The sequence below is a fragment of the Saxophila tyrrhenica genome (assembly GCF_035928015.1).
Source record: "Saxophila tyrrhenica strain CCFEE 5935 chromosome Unknown scaffold_18, whole genome shotgun sequence".
Taxonomy (NCBI): Eukaryota; Fungi; Ascomycota; class Dothideomycetes; order Mycosphaerellales; family Extremaceae; genus Saxophila; species Saxophila tyrrhenica.
Window position 1 is genome coordinate 68,048 of NW_027041750.1, and position 19,527 is coordinate 87,574.

Sequence of the window (19,527 nt, forward strand, 5' to 3'; positions counted from 1 at the left end):
ACGAACCATATGAATCAGGCAGCACTATTGACTGCCTACCGCTTCGCTGGGACTAATGAGGTTCTGGCAACTCGGGAGGCCACTCATGTCGGGAAAGCTGCGTTTAATCGATGAGGCGGTTTGATTACAAGTCACAGTAAGGTCTCACCGCTAAATTCTGCATTGCAAACGGCTCTTTGTTGCAGACGTCAGGACTACTGCCACTATCTGCACCGTTCATCTCCTTTCTCTTCTCAACTTCAGGCGCCTGGCAAAACTTCCTGTCCACTACATCCACTCCATTGGCCGCTTCACTTTCAAGCCAATATGACGGACCTCAGCAACATCAGCTCGAGCATGCTACTATCAGTCTTGTTTGTCATCACGTCTCTCTGGTGTGCCATCGCCGCCATCAGCATCATCAAACATTCTCCCTTTGCTGCGGCTGTGATCATCGAAGCCGTCGTCTGGGTCCTCTTGAGCGTCACTGCAGGTTGCGCGATTGGAGAGCTTCTCATCAACATCGTCCAATGTCTCGAGTTCGCCAATGACGGCTGTTCTTTCGCCGAGGAGATATGTCCCCTGGTACCGGTGATTGTGGCCGCCTTGGTCCTTGACACCATCACGTGCATGCTTGTTGAGAAAGTCGTTCTGGGCAGAGGACCAACCGGCCGGAGCCCGCTCGCAATCGACGAGTTTGCCGGCGGGAGCGTGAATGCGATTCGCTACGGTAGGCAACGCTAACCACCTCTTCGAATGTTTTCACTAATGGTATATACAGCCGCCGCATCCTGCGCCAATACCATCAAACGCAAGCTCAAACCAGAGAGCCTATCCTTCCGTCTGACCATCTACATCGATCCCCGTGCCGGCGTGTACTCCGTCCGGATCCACCGACCAAGCCGCCTTGTCATCCTCACGCCTCCTACCTCGGACTCCGACGAGCTCGATTGTGGGTGTACTTGCGACCACGGCTCCCTGACCGAAAGCCATCGCGATTCACTGGCCGGCAGCGACACTGATTCACTTGCTGACAGCGACTGGAAGTAGAGCGGGATGAGATGAGATGAGAGGCACTGATGACAACTTGTGGGAGAATGAGTACGTGGGAGCATGTGGTGGCTCACACAGAGTGATGGCCGGATGTTTGTGCACAAAGGCCGGGACGGGAGGCGAAGATGGTCCATCCCAACCCACTTCTGGTGGCATCTGGATCGCATCCCGTCACGTTGCATGCATTGTCAATTTTGTCTCTTACTACGTGAGGCTCGGCTGATTTGAAAGGATTGATGGAATTGGAATGACTCAGGAGTATGAGCTTTGTACGTATGCAAGCGAGAACAGCGCAGATACTGATTCTCCTCACTCTTCACCACTACATTGTCCTGCTGTCCCTGACCCAGGAAGTCTTACCGCCACCACCTCTCCGTCCGTCCTCAGCGAAACAGTCGAGCAGGTTTGACACCTTCACAGTCAACCGAGACCGGGGCGTCTGAATGCTTTGATGGTCTCCGACAACGACTCAACTCTCAGACCAGGCGCATCGTGAGCTCTGTTGGGGACGCATGTAAGTACCTTCCACTTCTCGACTTATGTCATTGCTAACCATATCCTCAGTCGCCGAGTTCAACACAGGCGCCAGCCCCGAAGAAGACGACGGTGACGACCACCCAAGCCACAACAGCAACAACGGCTCACCAGGATCGATCGCGGATCGTGGGCGGAAACGAAAGCGTGTCGACGACTTCCGTGAGGGCATCCTCTCCAGCTCATCCAGCTTCGACGTACTCACGCCCTCTCGTAGCACCGCTTCGATTCCGCAAGCTGTCGACGACGACGACGACGATGACGATGATCAGCAGCCTCGGCCGGCATCTAATACTGGACGGTCAGGGTTGCAGGGTGTAGCAGAGTTCCTGCGGGAGCGTGAGACGCCGAAGAGAGGGCCCGGCGGTTACCTTCCAGGATGGTCATGAAGTCATGGCGGTGGAGTCGCTTGCGGATGGACGGGTGTATAAGCAGAAGTCGACATCCGGGCCGACTCGCTTCCTGTGTGGTCGTTCTGTGTGTTGAGAGATCATAAGGTACCGTCGTGGCATCATTGAAAGAGCAGGCGGATCGTGGAGAGAGACTTTCGAGATGGCGTAGCAAGTGTCGGAGGTTTGCAGCGTTGGTTCGTCCTCGGTACGACGGTCTTGGGTTGTGAGCATCTTGTAGTCGTCCGACATCCGTCTGCGTACGCGGACGTCTCTTACCAAAAGCTTCTAGTTCGACCTCGTGGGAATAGTGTCAAATAGCACGTAAAGAGAGCAGCAAGGGTCGCCGGCAAGCCGAGTCCAACACCTACTCCCAGTGCAATGTTGTCTGACCTTGTTAGGCCACCTCCCCCAGCCTGCTGTACTGCAGGGCTCGTAGTTGGTTGTGTAGAGGCAGCAGACTGCGAATACTGTGATGGATCTGCGACTGTCGATGTCGCCGTGCTCGAGATCGACAGACCTGCGATCGTGGATGTGGCCACTGCTGAGATGGCCGACGAAAGGCTGGTCTGGGATAGAGGTGGAAGGAACTGGTCAAACCAGGAGAGAGGGTAGCAAGAGCACACTTCTTCCGGACAAGATATGAGCCAGCCAGGAGTGGGACAACACCTGTCATTTCAGTCAGCATCGTTGCACTTCTGGCCAAAGCAGCGGTTTGGGGGGAATGTATGGACCCGTTGATGTCCGTCTGCCATACACATCATACGCCAGCGGACAATAAGTAGCGCCGGAACAAGTAAAGGCTCCAAAATCGACCTAGGTACCCGCTGGGTATCCCGCCGCTGGATCGATGCTGTAGCAGTGGTCCCCATCACCGTCCGTACACGCCACGTAGGCACATTGTGCACCGACGGATGCGCAGTCCACGGTCCCGCTTGCAGCGAAAGTAAGCCCAAGACATTCCGTCGAAGCACTGGTCATGCTTTGCTGCGCACCTACGAGCTATCGTCCGTCCCAGAAAATGTGCTTAGCGGTGTTCGATGTTTTGGTTCAGCTGGAGTAACAAGCAGTATGAGGTACATTTTGATCAGTCGAGGAAGGCTGTGACTGAAGGTGTGCACAAGCGACTAGCTGACACCGCATAGCCATAGCCTTGCTGCCATGGAGCTCAATCGTGGTATACAAGTACCGCGCTAAGGCATCGCTCCAGCCTGACAACTCCAGATGCGAACCACACAAGCCAAAGCCCAGGACGAAAGACTACGACATAATGTCATCAGCAAAGTGCAGGACACGATGGTAGGATTGTACAGTATGATTGATACTCAAGTCTCTCGTCGTTCGTAGAAGCTATGTCTGACAGTCATGATGCTCACCCATAAAACACTTTTCCTCCGTTGATCCCAAACACCTTGCTGCTGTGGTCATGCCATGGCACGCCAGGTGAAAATGCTTTTTGATGCCCCCTCAACGCCACCCAGACCCGCAGCTGTCCGCCAGCCCAGTCCGGCCCACTACCCATAGATCCGACGCATCGCTATACCAAAGCAAAGCCGAAAGCTTCATGCACCCTCTCATGAAAACCTCCTCGCCAACTTCGCAAACGCCCCCTCCTTCTTCCCCCCTCCACTCCCCTCCGAACTCGAACTCAGCACACTCGCCGTACTCCCCACCCTCTCCGTCCGTCCCGGCCGTTCCTCCTTAACCACATTCGCCGCCCCGCCCCTCCCAATATGATACACAGGCGCCACGCCCTGTCCCTCCCGTCTCCGCACCATCTCCTCATCGAACTGGAACACCCGCTCCTCCTCCCCCGGCCCTGTGGATGAAGGCTTGAACATATTCCCTGCCCCTCCCCGGCCGGTTGGATGCGGTGCGGAAGGGCGTTTGGAGAAGGGTTTGGAGAGGGAGATGCGGGAGGCGGGGCCGGTGGCTGAGGGGCCTGAGGTGAGGGTGGAGGGCTGGTAGTGTTTGTAGTTGCCGGCACCGCCGCGGCCGGCGTGCACGTAGCCGCCGGTCGAGGGGACGGAGGGGTGGGGTTCGACGAGGGAGAGGTTGCGGGACATGGTTTCCGTTCTTTGGTGTCGGTCGTGTGGTCGAGTGTCGGTTGTTGTGTTGTTGTTGATGTTGAGGATGGGTTGTAATATTGTATTCCAGATGAGTCGTAGTAGTAGTTAATTCCTCTCCAAAGGCAGTGGCGAAGCAGTAGTAGAGAGATAGATAGACTCAAAAAGCGTAATGGTATAGCAAAGACAGCCCTCAAAGAAACACCAACCTACCTCCCTTACCACTTATAAACCCTCTCGGAGTCACCACCAACCCTCGCCTCCTCACCAGCGCATCAAAGCCTGGCATGCAAATTTGCAAAAGAACATCACGCGGTGCACGACGCAGAGAAAACTTGGCTGGCGACAGCGACATTGCCGTTAACTGGAAAGCGGCTTCCGTTAACTGGAAAGCGTGAAGGAGAGTGAGGTTTCTGTTACCCCCGAGAAACAGCTAGTGCATCCGCTCGGCTGAGCCGCTGACGCCTCCCGAGGAGGTCAGGTGGATGGTTCGGAGCCAAGACAGTGTTGTGTCTGTGTCTATGACTTGCTTATGCGATCAGGCGGTGCGGATACCTTTTTTGTTGTGGCGATGGATAGGATGACTGGAACTGTTCACTTTTGCTCAAACGCCATCACGAAACCGATTAGAACGTATAACAACAGCACCCATCATGTCTACTACGTCTGGAGGTACCTATACAGCAAAGTCTTCGAGTCTCGGCACGAAGCGGCTCTACAACGCTAACGGTGGAAAACCTTGACACATCACGCGGAGCACGTGCGGAGTCGCGTACCAAACGATCGAGTTCCTGTTACCCCCAGAATACCACCTATACAGCATAGCACAGGAGGACATCTGCATCACGACATCGAACCGCGATCGTCGGAAGTCGTCCTCGTCCACGGTTGTCTGTAGCTGAAGACTTTTCGCATTGCTCATACTTGGCTGCATACCACTGTTCCGTCCGGTCCTCCAGCTAAACCGCAAAGCACATCCACGTGTTCCTCCCCTCGCAAAGATCACCAGATCATCTCCCGTCTCCCTGACGAGACTCCTGCCCTTGTGCAGGTACCGTCTCATCCCATTGGCTAGTGGTACTTCCTTGATAGCCCAAGGTAGCCCAAGGTTCCTGCTTACTGCATTTGGAGCGTGCTTCCCCACAGACAGAAACGATGGCGCGGGGCGGAGAGTGCGGAGATCCATGAAGGTTGTGGCCAAGTCTGATTGTGTTGATGTCTGGTTGACGTGGCGGGAGCTCCTCGGAGGATTGACCGGAGAGTTGGTCACGTTGGAAGTCTTGCGATCATGCTTGCGTTCTCGTTGTGCTGTTCGAGTCGTGCAATGACTCTCGTCATCTTCGTGACGTGTTGACAGCAACCTGAGAAAACGTCAACGGCCGAGGGGCGTGGCTCCCATCTCAGTGTGGCTGAAATGCGATGTGCAGCTTGAGCTCCCATCTGTTCGCCAGCCTGCTTGCGTTCACCATTCTCACGCAAACTTCTGGTGGATGATCTCTGGATCTATCACATCGTCAGCATCACTTCCATCCCATGTTGTTCGTATGTATACTCACTCTCATGCCAATCATCAATCGTCACATACATCTTCCGGAACGTGCTCAAGCCCGCTAGAATACTGCCGCCGATCCAGGTACTGTACAATCTCTCCGGCGGCGCGAAAATCTTGATACGCATGTCCTTGACCGCCAGTCGTTGCACTTCATGCAGTAATCTGTCGCCAAAGCCTTTGATCATTGTCGAACCACCAGACAGCACGATGTTGCCGAACAGCGCCTTGCGCAGGTCCATGTCTGTCCGTCCGATAGCGTCGACGACGATTTGATGCAGACCCGGCCATTCGAGACCAATGAGCTCAGGGTCGAAGAGGATCTCTGGCGCTCTGAACCGCTCAATGCCGACCTTCAGTTTCTGGCCATCAGGTAGGTCATACACCACCGTCTTGTTCTCATTCCCTCGCGATCCAGCATTGATCCATTCCTTCTCTTCCTTCTTCGGATCCAGCGCGACGTAGCATGTCTTCTCCTTGACCTGCTTCACGATCTCCTTCTCAGCGCTGGTGTGGAAGACGCTGCCTCCTTTGCGCAGCAGCTGCTGCAAGTTCTCTGTCACGTCCCGTCCAGCGACGTCGATGCGGCGGATGCTGCTAGGGATCGCAAAGCCTTCGTACACGGGCACAGCATGGGAGACGCCATCGCCTGCATCGAGGACCACGCCTGTGGTTCGGCCTGAGGCGTAGAGGGAAAGGACGGCTTGGATGGAGGTGTAGAGAGCGGGCACGTTGAACGTCTCGAAGAGGATCTGGGCGGCAGTGTCGCGGTTCTGGCGGGGGTTGAGGGGGGCTTCCGTCAGTAATACGGGGTGCTGCTCTCCATATTAGCTCCTGCATCCTCCCTCAGTCCAAGCATTGATGTGTACCTCCTCACTCAACGTCTTCAACTCATCCGTATAGATATATTGCCAAATCCTCTCCATATCATCCCAATCCGTCACCACACCATGCTCCAACGGATACCGAATCTTCAACAACCCCCTCAACTCTTGGGCCCTATTCCCAATAAACGTATCACCCTCCAACCCACCCGCGAGCACCCGCGTGTGTTTCGGCCGGCCGACAAAGGAGGGGAAGAAGCATTTGGGCAGGTCCTCGCCGGCGTATCCGGCGCGAATGGTGCCGCTGCCGTTGTCGATGACGATGGGGGTGTTGTGGAGGTCGGCCATGGTGGTGGTGGGTGTGTAGGAGCGTCGAGGCGCACGGTGCTAGAGCGCGCTGGGACGCATCGTTCAGGGAATGGTGGGTGGGAAGGGTGGTATGGACAGAGTGAATGGGTAAGTTTTTGGAAACGCGATCTCAAACGCGCCAAGGAAACACATGTGCCTGGCTCTTGCCTTGTTCGGAACCCAGGGTCCAAAGCTTCCAGTGGGCTGATTCCGGATCGTCAGCACGAGACCGTTCTCTACATTTGACAGCTGACTATTGCTATTCACGCAAGACTTAGTAGTGACGCGAGCTTATCTCACCCGTCGACCATGCCGGCGTGAATCAGGGAAGCAGTCGGCCGAAGTGACTGCTGATCCGGACGCCTTTTCTTGAATAAAGTCCGCGCGTTGCCGACAACAATCAGGTTTCCAGCAAGGCAAGGAGAGGTATATGGATGCGCCTCCGCTTACTACAACTCCTCCACCTGTATGATCCCTGCCCGGCAACGACAACATGGCAGGTATTGAGCGGGTAGTGGTGCATTCAAGGGTACGTCTAACCCACATCTCCACAATCACATGCTAACCCCAGGGTCTACCTCCAGAGCTACGTCGTCCGCTGGATCCAAGTCCCCGACCAGCAGTCCATATCGTGGTCCGTCGAGCCCAACAAGAAGAGCATCAACTTTGGCATCTTCAAACATCCCGGCACGAAAAATGGCCTTGCGCCGGTCATCCCCACAACGGAAGAGACGACCGGACAACTTCCTCCAACACCAGGCGTTGATGGCACACCCCAGGTCAGCACGACGAGCGCGAGAAGAGCTTCGGTGACTTCGGTGAATGTGGTGGAGAAGCTTACAGCCATTGGGCTGAAGTCAGTAGCATGGACGGGGAGGTGTGAGGCGGACAAGGTGTCTATGGGACGCTATGACGTGCTGGATGGAGAGGGAGGAATGTATGGGCTGGTGTTCGACAACACCTTCTCCAAGCAGACGTCCAAAACGGTCACATTCGTGCTCATGACGCACGGCATCAATGCGCCGCCGAAGCCGGGTCACCATCTACATTATTCGCAAGCATTTGCGGCCGGAAGCTCCAGTAGTGTTGGCAAGGGCTACAGTCCTGGACTCCATCCAATCACCGACTCGAACGAATCGCTTCCGCAGACGAACGGACTGCATCGCGGATTTCTGGAGGATCCAAGACCAAACTCGAAGGGAAAGGGTGTGGAGACCAAAGGCTCAGAAGGCACGAGCTTCTATACTGGAGTCCTGAACAAGAAGCGCAGGAAGAAGGGGCAGGGCTATGCGAAACGCTTCTTCTCGCTCGACTTCACCTCTTCAACTCTGTCGTACTATCGGAATCGACACTCATCTGGACTACGAGGGGCTGTACCGCTGTCACTGGCTGCCATTGGCGCAAACGAGAAGACACGGGAGTTCTCCGTTGATTCTGGAGCCGAGGTGTGGCACTTGAAAGCTCTCAACAAGAAGGACTTTGCGGGCTGGCGAGAGGCGCTGGAACGAGCATCAGCGTCCGTGAGTGCGATATCCGAGTCTGCAACGCCAGCGGCGACGCTCCAAGGGACGACTCGGCCTCCTATCATCAACCCTGCGGAAGAGAAGGAGTGGGCGAGAGTAGAGCAGCTGGTGAGCAAAGTGTCTGGTACTAGGGACGCTGTGCGTGCTCTTGCCAAGGACACGGATCCGAAATATGCACTGGGAGCGAATGGCGTCGGTCTAGGTTTGACAACCACCCAGAGCAGTAGCAATGCGCCAAGCCCATCTTCGTACGAATCGATCGGTTCATACTTCCCAGAGACTGGCGAGCAACCACAGGAGAGGCGACCATTTTGGAAGCGCCGAGCGAGTGCAGACCGTAGTCCGGCAGCACTCGTAAGGCGCAGTGTCTCTGCTCAGCTGGCGGTACCTACACCTGCGGGTGCAATGAGTCCCATGTCGCCCATGCCAGCCGGAACACCAGGGATCCAGAAGCGTCCTAGTATGACAAAGCTGGCTCCAATTGTCGACGATGACGTGCATGAGCGATGCATGGCGCTCTTGAGAGATCTGGATAATGTTGTCACCGACTTTGCTGCTTTGGTCGCTGAAAGCAGAGCCCGCCGAATACCACCACTCAAGCGATCGAGCACCCGCATGTCTATTGAGTCGGTCGACCAGGAGTTCTTCGATGCTGAAGATGGCGACGGACCGATGAGCCCTTCTCAGTTACTCAACATCAGACGCTCGAGCGAGTTTGAAGAAGCGCGCGATGAACTGCTCTTCGAGCACGGCTCTGACGTCGAGTCGGACACTAGTAGCGACGCTGGCGATGCGGCCGCCGACTCTGCTGTTAACCGAACGCCAAAAACAGCACACTCACCACTTTTCCCTACTCGCCCACAGAAGATCCCGCCATTGCCGCATCCACCCGTCAAACGCCGCACCGCCATCTCCCCACCTAAGCAAGCACCTCCCTCCATCATCGGCTTCCTCCGCAAAAACGCGGGAAAAGACCTCTCGACCGTCTCCATGCCCGTCACCGCCAACGAACCTACTTCTCTTCTCCAACGTCTCGCCGAAAGCATGGAGTACTCACCTCTGCTCGACTCCGCTGCTGCACCGTCCCTTACACCAGCTGAAAGACTCATGTATGTTACCGCCTTCGCCATCTCCTACTTCGCCGCCTCCCGCGTCAAAGAACGTGCCATCCGCAAACCATTCAACCCAATGCTCGGCGAGACCTACGAGCTTGTGCGGGAAGATCTTGGGTTCCGCTTCGTCAGCGAGAAAGTCTCACACCACCCTGTCCGCATGGCGTGTCAAGCAGACAGTCTGACGAATGGAGGATGGTGTTTCACGCAAGCTCCACAACCCGTGCAGAAGTTCTGGGGTAAATCTGTCGAACTCAATACCGAAGGACGAGCGCGAGTAGTGCTGCACGAAAGCGGCGAAAGGTATAGCTGGAACCAAGCAACCTGCTTCCTGCGCAACGTCATTGCAGGAGAAAAGTACGTCGAGCCCGTGCAAAGCATGACCATCACCAACGAGACCGGCGGCCTCAAAGCCGTCGTCACCTTCAAAGCCGGCGGCATGTTCTCCGGTCGCAGCGAAGAAGTCTCTGTCCAGCTGTTCGATTCTGCCGCAGGCGACGCTCCCTTACCCCTCGGCCTCACAGGGAAATGGACCGAAGGTCTCAAACGAACCGACACCGGCGTACAGATCTGGACCGTCGGCCCCCTCGTCCCTGATTCCGCAAAAATGTACGGCTTCACGTCCTTCGCCGCCAGCCTCAACGAAACCACGCCCCTCGAAGCCTCCCACCTCCCAGCTACGGATTCGCGACTACGTCCGGACCAGCAGGCACTCGAACGCAACGCCGTGGACGAAGCCGAGGGTCTGAAAGCGCGGTTGGAAGAGCGCCAGCGCGCGCGGAGGAAGGTGTTGGAAGCGCATGGGAGGGTGTGGGAGCCGAGGTTTTTTGAGCTGGTGGAGGGGGTCGGGGAGGATGTGTGGCGGTTGAAAGGGGAGGAGGTGGAGGGGTATTGGGGGCGGAGGGAACGGGGGGATTGGAGGGGGGTTGGGGAGGTTTTTGAGGTTTAGTGTTTAGTGGCGAAGGCATGGAGGGGAGGGACCTACGACTGGGCTGATCATGTGGTGGTGTACAAGCGTATGGCAAGAGTCACGAGAGACCGTGAGAGGGCAGTCATATTCACCGCTGCAAACATCCTTAGTTAAGGTAGGGGTATAAAGCTCCTCTACCTCCTCGCTAATCCTCTCTCTTTCTGCAGGATGCTGTTCATGTCTCTTCGGCTCCTGAGGGCCTAAGGAAAGAGTGGTGAGCGGGCATCGTGAATTTCCTTCGACGGCGGCGTCGGTGGCGTGGCGCGGAAGTCTCGCTGCTGCTTGTGAGAGAGAGAGAGAGAGAGATGCTTGCGGTCGACGGAGGGATGCTGGTGAGTGTGTGACGATCAGGTGCTTGGATGGCGGTCTGTCAGCGGTAAGTAACTTTACGCGTTTTTCCAACGCGCAACAGTTCGAGGTGTCATGCGAGAGGTGCGGGAGAGTCATATTCACCGCTGCAAACATTCTTGGGTAGAGGTACAAAGTCCTCTCCCTCCACACTAATCTCTCCTTTTCTGCAGAACACGCCTCTATTCGTGTTCTTCTTCCGATGCCGGTTGATTGAGCTGGGACACTCGTTGCCGTGTCGATGCGAGAGCAGATGTCCGAGACCAGGGTGGCGGGGCGCGGAAGTCTCCTTGCTGCTACTTTCATGTTCGTTCGAGATGCTTGCGGTCGCCGGACGGAGGGATGTTGGTGGGAAGCTTACTCTGCAGAACCACGAGCACAACAACCGTTGCGCAACCTGCTCCACAACTTCTGGAACATGGAGCATCAGAACCTAGTTGTACAGGCAGAGAACAGGGAAATGAAGTTGGAGCACAACGAGGAGACTTCACATCTGCGCAGGCAAGGTACAACTCATGAGAGACCGGGGCAGCTGGAAGCTGGACCGGGTATGTGACGATCGGGTGCCTGGATGCAGACATTACCCAAGGTAAGAAGGTGTCGTACAACACGTGTAAGCGGGTTCCGGGAAGGTCATGCTCACCGCTGCAAACATTCTTGGGCATACTAGGGTAGAAAGTCCTCTGCACGCTCACTAATTCCTCTCTCCTCATCGTGAGATGGCATTGTCGATGGCTTGTCTTGGGTGAAGCGAAGATGCGAAAAGCCTGCCCTTCTTCTGCCACTCCCGATGGATTGAGCTGGGACACTCGTGAGCCGTTGTCGTGTCGATGCGGGAGCAGATGTTTAAATTCCTGCGCAGGAGGGTCACATTATTTGGTGAAGACCTGTATCCGGGCACTTCTGCGTCGGTTGTACGTCGTTGAGGAGGGTTCGCAGCCTGTCTCCAGGATCAGGTTTTCGAACGGCGATGCGTCAGCGGTCGGAGCTAGGGAATGTTCTACGCGGTTTGTCTTGCGGGACTCATGGTGGACTCATATCCAGAGGAGCAAACATACGAGGGTGAGGCAAGGTATAAGATCCTCTTCCGTTCGCTAATTTCTTGAAACCACGAACCAGAGCACCCAGTCGAACGCCAGGGCGACCGAGGCCAACGGAAATACGCAGTCAGTCGAACAGAGAACCATCCCGATCCCGGAGCCAGATGCTTGTGGCCTGCGTAGCGGTATTGGTGGGTATGTGACGAGCAGAGCCAAGCAAGGCGGTCCATCAGTGGAGAGGAAGTCTCTACGCGTTTGGCCTGTGATACTCATGGTGGAGCCGTATCCCAAGGAGCAAACATACGAGGATGGGGGAGAGTATAAGATCCTCTTCCGCTCGCTGACCTCTTCCATTCTCCCGCATGCTGGGAGCCATCTAGAAATGCCGTACTATCAATCCGGCGGAATCCAGTGCCAGAAGGTGCGTTGTGCGATCGAATTTCTGTGATTCAAGCTAAACAAGCTAATGTAGGCCAGCCAATCGCTCCAATGACAACACCGCAGAGCGCCGCTATTCCAGAGCCGAGTAGATTGCTCAGAGAGGCAGAAAAGAGCCTTCTAGAGAAAGGAAATGATACAGTGCAGAGTACACCGGTGGGTTGAGCTCTGTGGTTGGCAGACCATTCCCCTGCTCCTGCTGGCCACATCCGTCGGTCTGCTGCGAGCTACTGCTTTCTTGCGACTTTTGTGGTCTTTCTCAATCTCCTGCCCGCGAAGGACCTTGACGCCAGAAGATGCTCGGTGAAGACCAGTACCCTTTTAGGGCGCTTGTCTTGCGGGCCTTGGGACTCGTGGAGGAGTCACTAAGTCAGATTCACCGGAGCAAACTTTTGAGGGAACTCAGGGGAGGGTATGGTATAAGATTCTCTTCAGCTCGCCAATTTCTCTTTCTTCTGCAGAATACTTCGGCGGGTTGATCCCTGTGTTTGAGGGCCAGGGGAGAGGTCAACGGGCGTGATCGAAGGCACCGCCCGGGGCGCGAAGCCCGTTCTGCTTCTTCGTTCGAGATGCTTTTGGCCTGAGCAGCGGTGTTGTTGGATGTGGGACAATCAGGTTTGGGAAAGGCGGTCCGTCAGCGGTAAGGAGCTTTTCAGGCGTTTGTTTTACTAGCCTTGGGACTCATTGAGAAGCCAGATTCACCTCAGCAAACTCTCGAGGGGAGGGTATAAGATCTCCCGGCAGCTGGCGGGTCTCTTTCTTTTTCTGCAGGACATCGTCGGATCCGACTCGGTGGCCCGATATCCAGCAAGCAACCCAGCGTGCAAATGTACCTACGACGCCTTACCGCAATGGATACGGCTACGGCATGGCACAGCGGGCTTTCGAGAGGTCGAAGGTTTTGAAGGCACATTGTTGCTATCGGCTTGGTTGGAGAAGTGCTCGGGGCCAACCTCATTGATACGATGCTGCTCCGTTCAACGACACACGGTGCTAGGGCGTCGATCACAAGGTATTGCCGCGTTGTTGCTAGAGGGGCCGGGAATGAGTTACTAAACGCCCTGTATGCGAGACTCGGCACTCGTGCTCACTAGAGCAGACATATGAGAAAAGGGTATATTAAAGTTCAATATCACCCACGGATTTGACGTTCGTCGGCTAAAGGTAGTGCTTGGCTGCTGGGTTGATTGCTGCTGAGCAGATGTCATACCATGCTAACCACTCATGCCAGCATTTGAAGCTGCGGCGTCTTCGGTGCGAGATGTGTTGTTGCAATCACCATCAAACTTAGAGCCGAGACCGTCCTATGTCACTCACCGACTCGACGTTCCTCGGGCCTTCGAAGACGACGTCCCTGTATGTCCGCTCTTGTCGTCCGACATCTTGCTTGGTGCAATGCGTTGCAGTGTAGAGCCGTGGAAGGGCTGGGCTCTGTTGTCCCACGATCCATCAGAAAATCTGTATGCAGAAGACTAGCACCACACCCGGAAATCATGGATCGTATGTTCTGGCTGTCGGCTCATCATAATCGGGTCTTTACGTGGCGTCTCTCAGCAGTAAGTCAAATTCCACAAGTGTCAGCGCGGTATGAATTGGGGAGTCATGGCTCATGATAGCAAACGTACGAAGGCAGTGTATAAGATCCTTGCCAAATCTGGTATATCTCTCTTTTCTACAAGACATGACTGATTGGGGTCGGACTTGGTGGCCAGCGGCTTGAAATTGTCAGGCCTTGAAGGGCATGTTGCCGCCACCCTGGTTAGCCCCAGACGACGGTATGTACCGCTCGAGGACACAGCGCACACGTTGCTGAGGCGTCAATCAGATGGTGTTACCACCGCATCGGAGGGCGCGGCGAGTTACAGCACCAGTCTCCGGCCAGCTGCACAAGGACCGCCGGTCAGCCACACCGGGCCTCCCTAGGCTGGCCAACGCGGTTCTGGTCTTGGGATCGAAGGCGCCCGAACGACTTGAAACACCGCTGTGGAAGAGTTTGGGAAGGAATCACATGGCACACACAGAAGACTCACATTTGCCGTAGCAAACATGCGAAGGCTGGGTATAGTCCTATCGACTTACTGATTCTTCTCCCTCTAGAGCACAGCCCTGTGATTGCATTCATTCTGTGGTCGTTGCTTGAGAGCAGCAACAATGAAGACATGTGTGTTGCCGGTAGCTCCGGAACTCCTGCTGCTTCTTCGTTCGAGAGTGGGTGGTTGCAGGTTCCGAGGCGCTGGTTGCTGGCATAGCGATCTACAGGGGCGGCGGCAGCTTTGTGGCAAGAGAGACTCCTTCCTACGACGACTGTGTCGTGTTAGTGGTGGGAACGTTGTGGTGTGGCAGATGTCTGATGATCTGTGACAGATTCCTCTATACCGTTCGGTCGGTTCGACGCGGTTCCTCGCGCGGGAGACCGCCGCGTAGGTTGCGCGGGTCACTAAGGCTGGGAATCGGGTCTAGAAGAAGAGGGCGATGGGCGTGGTTGGTGTCGATTCTGACGCTTGGCCTGCGGCGTTGCTGTGGAGGCGATGGTGGCTAGATGTCAGCATAGAAGCAGGAATACCTACGGGTTACTTTGTGGATTGACGCGCAAGTATTCGAAGAGTGATGCGGGACTCACTGCGCAAGCATCATTATGGCAAACATTCTGAGGCGTTCCATAAGCTCTTCCGCGCAGCTCGCTAACCTTTCTCGGTCCGTAGGGTCACTTCGCCTCCTCTACCCAGGTCGGTCAGAGATAGCCGTACCGCTGGCCTGATGATTTGGGCAGGGTCTAGTGGTGGGTAGGGAGCTCTGGTTCGCTCCTGCGTTGACGGAGGGCTCGGTGTTGTATCAGGTGGTGAAAATGCTAATGTTCTGGTCGTGCCGACGGAAGGTGAAGTCTCGGAGAGTTGTTGCTTCGAATTGGGAAAGGAATACCTACGGGCTACTTTATGCATCCACGCACAAACAACCATAGGAGTCATGGGAGTCAGTACGGAGGACTCGTGTTCACTACTGCAAACATCGTACGGTAGGGGTATAAAAGCTTCTCGATGGCTTCCTAGATCCTATCAATCTGGAGGTTGGCTTGGATCCCGCGCCGCTTCCGTGAATGTTGTTGTTCTGCGTCGTGCATTGTTCACACCGGCTGAGTATCCCTGGTTGGTGTATCCTGCGTTATTGGTGTTGCCGCTTCCTACACGTGAATCTTGTTGATGTGCCAGGAGAGAGGTCCTTGACGTCGGATCCGTCGGTGGTGAGCTGTGTTAGCTCCGTCGCGGAAAGCGTTGTTGTAGCATCGCTGGTCGGGAGGCCGTGGAGAAGGAAGCTATGGTCTAACGTCAACTCATGAGACATAGTGAGAGATATTTGCTAGCCGTGATACGCGATTGCAGAGCAAAAAATCGACAAGAAGTCATCCGACATGCAGAGGGGCGTCATTGGTAAGGGTATAAAGCTCTTTGCCGACTCGCTGGTCTATCTCTTTCTTCCATGGAATCGTGGCTCGGCCTCTCTCCGCCGCTTCTCTCTGTTTCGTCGTCATTGTGGGGCCGTTGAGATGTTGGTCGAGCAGGGACGGAGGCGCTGCAACTTTGCAGCAGAAGGAAGGTCGTCGCTTGCTGGCCCTTCCCCGGCTCCAGTGTTTTGGTCTTCTTCTTGGGATCTTCGAAGAAGGCGGCATCGCAGTATGTGGGAGTGCCACAGCGCGAGTGGTTCTTTGGCGTTAGCGCCTACCCGCCCCGGCGCTGACCCTTGCCCGGCCGTGGCCCTTCCCCGAGACGTCACTGAACGAAAGAATACCTTTGGGTTTTATGTTGTCTGGGTGGAGCAGTGTCAGGCTGGAGAATGGTCAGGATATCCTGGCAAACATTCGAATAAGAGTCAGCGGGACTTGTAGGAGACTCATATTCACTGGGGCAAACATTTTGGGTCGAATATAAACGCTTCGCCAGCTTTTGGATTGCTGATCTCTAGACAGCCTCGTGTTTCGCTGGTTGCGTTTCCGCGAAGAGATGCTTGGGATGCGTTTGGTTTTCAACAAGGTGCGTGCTCACTACAGTCTCGTAGACGTTGTAGCTCCCGAAAAGCGTTGCAGACTTATGACTGTCCGCGACGCCAATCTTCTAGCACCGCTAAAAGGCGTGACATGGACGCAACAACAGTCGCCTACGTGGCCAAGTTTCAGATGTCGTGCTCTGGTGAAGTGGCTTTTCCAGGAGTGGCAGCATGGTCAGAGTGTGGTCAGACCAGCACCTTGTTGTTCCCGCACACTCCCACAAGAAAATAGCCTTGTCCTGGAGAAGAACTGCACGTCTTCAGAAGGCATTCACATGCTATCCCGATCGAATGTAACGGCTGTACGTAACTTTGCGTAAAACATTAGAAGAGTCATAGCATACTCACGGACAAAGTAGTTGCAACCGCCATCGCCGCTCTTCGGCATGGTATAAAGGCCTTTGCTAGCTCGATCACTTCTCTGGTACGACAGGACACTCCTCTGTGGCTGGCTGGTACCTGCTGTGTAGTGTTGCAGTCGAATGCTGTGGAACGTGGAGGTAAGATCCAGACCCGTTGGTCGCCGTGGCAATGTCTGATGGCGCGCCTAGAGTAAGGAGACTCTTCTTCGTGTCGATCAGGACCTTGAACGCGTCTTCACAGACTTGCGTGTCGAGATGGACCAGTAGTGGTAGGTCGGTCTAGCCTTGTAATCAACTGCGAGGGTGTGTTGTCCCATATCATCATGTATGAAGTGAAGGCTGCTGGCCGATTCAATAGGAGGCAGACAAACAGCCGCGAAGGAGTTGTAGGACACTCACTGCAGCCTCACATTGACTACCAGCACTCGCCTGATTCAGGAAGCCCCTCAATTAGTCCGTATGTCGTGAAGCTCCGCCTTGCCCGTGCTTTGTGTTGGTTGAGCTGCTCGTCCCTGTTGGACAAGAGCCAAGCAGGCTGTGCAAGCGTGGTGTGAATTTTCCGAGCTGTGTGCGGTGGGCTACACTTCACTAGCGCAAGGCGGACGTTTGCCTGCAGCTTCCCCCACATCCTCTCCTCCGCTAACTCGCCTCACAACCGGCACGAGGCAACACAGCAGCGGATATGTCTCTGCTCATTCGTCTTCCATCTCGCAAATCAACCTTTTTTTGCCTGTGCCATTGTCCCGAGCTACACAATCAACGCAGATGGCCAACGTTATCATCAAGCTCCCACAGACTCCCAGCCGCCGTTAGCGACTACCAGCCCTGAGCGAACAGCTGCACCTCATGCCAACTCTCAGCATTCGTTACCGATGCGCAACCCACACCAGGTCGCTATGCCACACCACATTCGGCCAATATTGATATCACCCCAGCCGATATCATCAACTGAGTGGCATTTGGGATCGTTGTCGAGCGACATATTGAGAGTGCATTTTCTAATGACACTCGGCGTCGTTTTGGAGTAGCCATTTAGACCGCGCTTCATCGTCAGCTCCGTGTTCGCGAGAAGCTAATTCGGATGTCGATGAAAGCTTCCATGGTGGCCTGCTACGCAATCCATGACTGACTGCTGCCTTTCCATCATCTCAGCTCCTCCAGGTTCAGCCAGTCCCCAATGCCCTCGCCGAACGCCGCACAGAAGTTGCCTAGGAAAAAGGGGTCGCAGCTTTGGAGATCCTCAGCAAGAGAGCGGTCGCAAGAAGTCCGCCTCTTACTTTGCCAGGGAGCAAACTTCACCGTTCTAGACGTTGACCGCACGCGCCTACTTGCGGCGGGTAGGATTGCGTGAATGTTTGCAGAGGAGTCATGAGGCGCCGACAGAAGACCCACATACACCATGACCACTATTGAACGAAGTGTAAGATCCACCTCAAGCTCGCTCCTCTTCTCAATCGACCACAAAAGTCGCGAGAAAGCAGCAGCTCGCCAGCAGACCAACGGATGTGGCCGGCAGGAGCAGAGGAATGGCGAAAACAGTCCTGCATGGTCCAAGGATAGCATCGGTGGCTTGGAGCAAAGAAGTAAGGCCTGAGACACTTCCCGCAGCAATTCGTCCGCCGTTCGAGACATTGAGGCTTGACTTCTGGACAACCAATTCCGTTTGACGGTTCAGCTAGGTGTTTTGCCATGCTCAAAAGGGTTGTGCTGCGCTTTGGGAGGGCAGTTGATCGGGCGTGGAGACCATGCTGGCCACCTGGTGAAGCTCCAGCGTCCTACGCCCACGAGTGCATCGCGGTAAGTCTTGACGGACGGCGTGGTGCCTTACTCAGCGCCGTGACGTCCGGTGGACGTTTCGACTGTCTCGGTCCCTGGCGCACATTAGACAAAGTGACGGTAGTGATGTGTCTTAGAAGGCGAGTCGGCAGGCGGAGGAGAACTTGTCGAAAAAAGTCGTCAGTCGTCGTTGTCACATTGTTCCATGTCTCGGTAACATCGTCAAAGCAAACGAGCTCGGGAGAAACGGGTTTGAGGCCTCCTGCTCGTGCTTCTTATACGCCCCGCCATGTAGCTCGATGCCATTTGCGAATTTGGTGCTGTAATATAGACATCCGCAAGGGCTACTATTGCCTAGGAGTCATACGGTACTCACAAGAGACTAGTAAGAAGAACATGAAGAGTTTGCCACAGGCGGTAAGGTATAAATGCCGCCAATCCCTTCGAAATGTTGTCTTGTCCATCACCATGAACTCAACAGCTAGGCGGAAGTCGTGCAGCTACAACTCACTGGGCTGCGGAAGAGTAGTACCATATCATAGCCCGCTGCCTCGGAGAGGTACCCTTAGAGTCACGATGGGGACATGAGTCTGCCTGGTTGTCTATGACATCGCAAAGACGCGAATGTTTGTCCGACCGATGCGATGCAACGCGTGCTTGAAATGGAACGCGGTGCCGCAGACAATCAGCAGAATGCGTAAGTGCTGTGGGAGATGGATGTGACCTTCAACTCCCTTACGTGTCCGGTGTTCCCACGCGGCGAAGCTGTGTCAAGTGAACCTAAGATGGGACAAGACTCCCGAAATCATGCGCTCATCATGAAAAGCAATGGACTTGTACACAGACCGCCGGGCTCTGCTGCAAGTTTCTGGACCCATTAGGCTCGCCATGACTCGGCTTCTTGTCGCCCGCTCTCCCCCCTGGCGGCTCTGACGTCCTCTCGTGGCTCCCTACGAAAATAGGGTGGAGGGGGCGGCCTTGCAGCTTCTCTGTTTCTGCCCTGGGTCTGCCGGCGCGGGTGCCCTTGCAGTTTGGTTTGCCGGTGCTGCAGGAAGAAAGATGAAGACTGGGCTGGTCATTTCGCCTTCTAAGGTTTGCAGCTGCTAGGAGGCACATATGACGGGCATCCCACGTTTGCTAAAGTGCACACAAGGTGACTCATTGCGAAGTTATCCCCA

General features: G+C 55.2%; 5 protein-coding genes across 5 annotated transcripts; 3 read left to right on the forward strand and 2 right to left on the reverse strand.

The window, feature by feature from the left end:
• Positions 1–306: 306 nt before the first annotated feature.
• Positions 307–1,029, forward strand: LTR77_009433 (uncharacterized protein; the record flags this gene model as incomplete). Its single annotated transcript, XM_064806661.1, has 2 exons — positions 307–709; positions 761–1,029. The coding sequence occupies 2 exons, from the start codon at positions 307–309 to the stop codon at positions 1,027–1,029; spliced, it is 672 nt and encodes a 223-aa protein (XP_064654966.1).
• Positions 1,030–1,279: 250 nt separating this feature from the next.
• Positions 1,280–1,955, forward strand: LTR77_009434 (uncharacterized protein; the record flags this gene model as incomplete). Its single annotated transcript, XM_064806662.1, has 3 exons — positions 1,280–1,301; positions 1,436–1,546; positions 1,597–1,955. 3 exons carry the CDS (start codon positions 1,280–1,282, stop codon positions 1,953–1,955), a joined length of 492 nt encoding a protein of 163 aa, XP_064654967.1.
• Positions 1,956–3,529: 1,574 nt separating this feature from the next.
• On the reverse strand, positions 3,530–4,021 carry LTR77_009435 (uncharacterized protein; the record flags this gene model as incomplete). Its single annotated transcript, XM_064806663.1, has 1 exon — positions 3,530–4,021. The coding sequence occupies one exon, from the start codon at positions 4,019–4,021 to the stop codon at positions 3,530–3,532; it is 492 nt and encodes a 163-aa protein (XP_064654968.1).
• A 1,471-nt stretch (positions 4,022–5,492) lies between these two features.
• On the reverse strand, positions 5,493–6,742 carry ARP1 (centractin- actin- protein of the dynactin complex; the record flags this gene model as incomplete). Its single annotated transcript, XM_064806664.1, has 3 exons — positions 5,493–5,524; positions 5,578–6,385; positions 6,440–6,742. 3 exons carry the CDS (start codon positions 6,740–6,742, stop codon positions 5,493–5,495), a joined length of 1,143 nt encoding a protein of 380 aa, XP_064654969.1.
• Positions 6,743–7,235: 493 nt separating this feature from the next.
• Positions 7,236–10,326, forward strand: OSH3 (Oxysterol-binding protein 3; the record flags this gene model as incomplete). Its single annotated transcript, XM_064806665.1, has 2 exons — positions 7,236–7,271; positions 7,327–10,326. The coding sequence occupies 2 exons, from the start codon at positions 7,236–7,238 to the stop codon at positions 10,324–10,326; spliced, it is 3,036 nt and encodes a 1,011-aa protein (XP_064654970.1).
• Between the last annotated feature and the right edge of the window lie 9,201 nt (positions 10,327–19,527).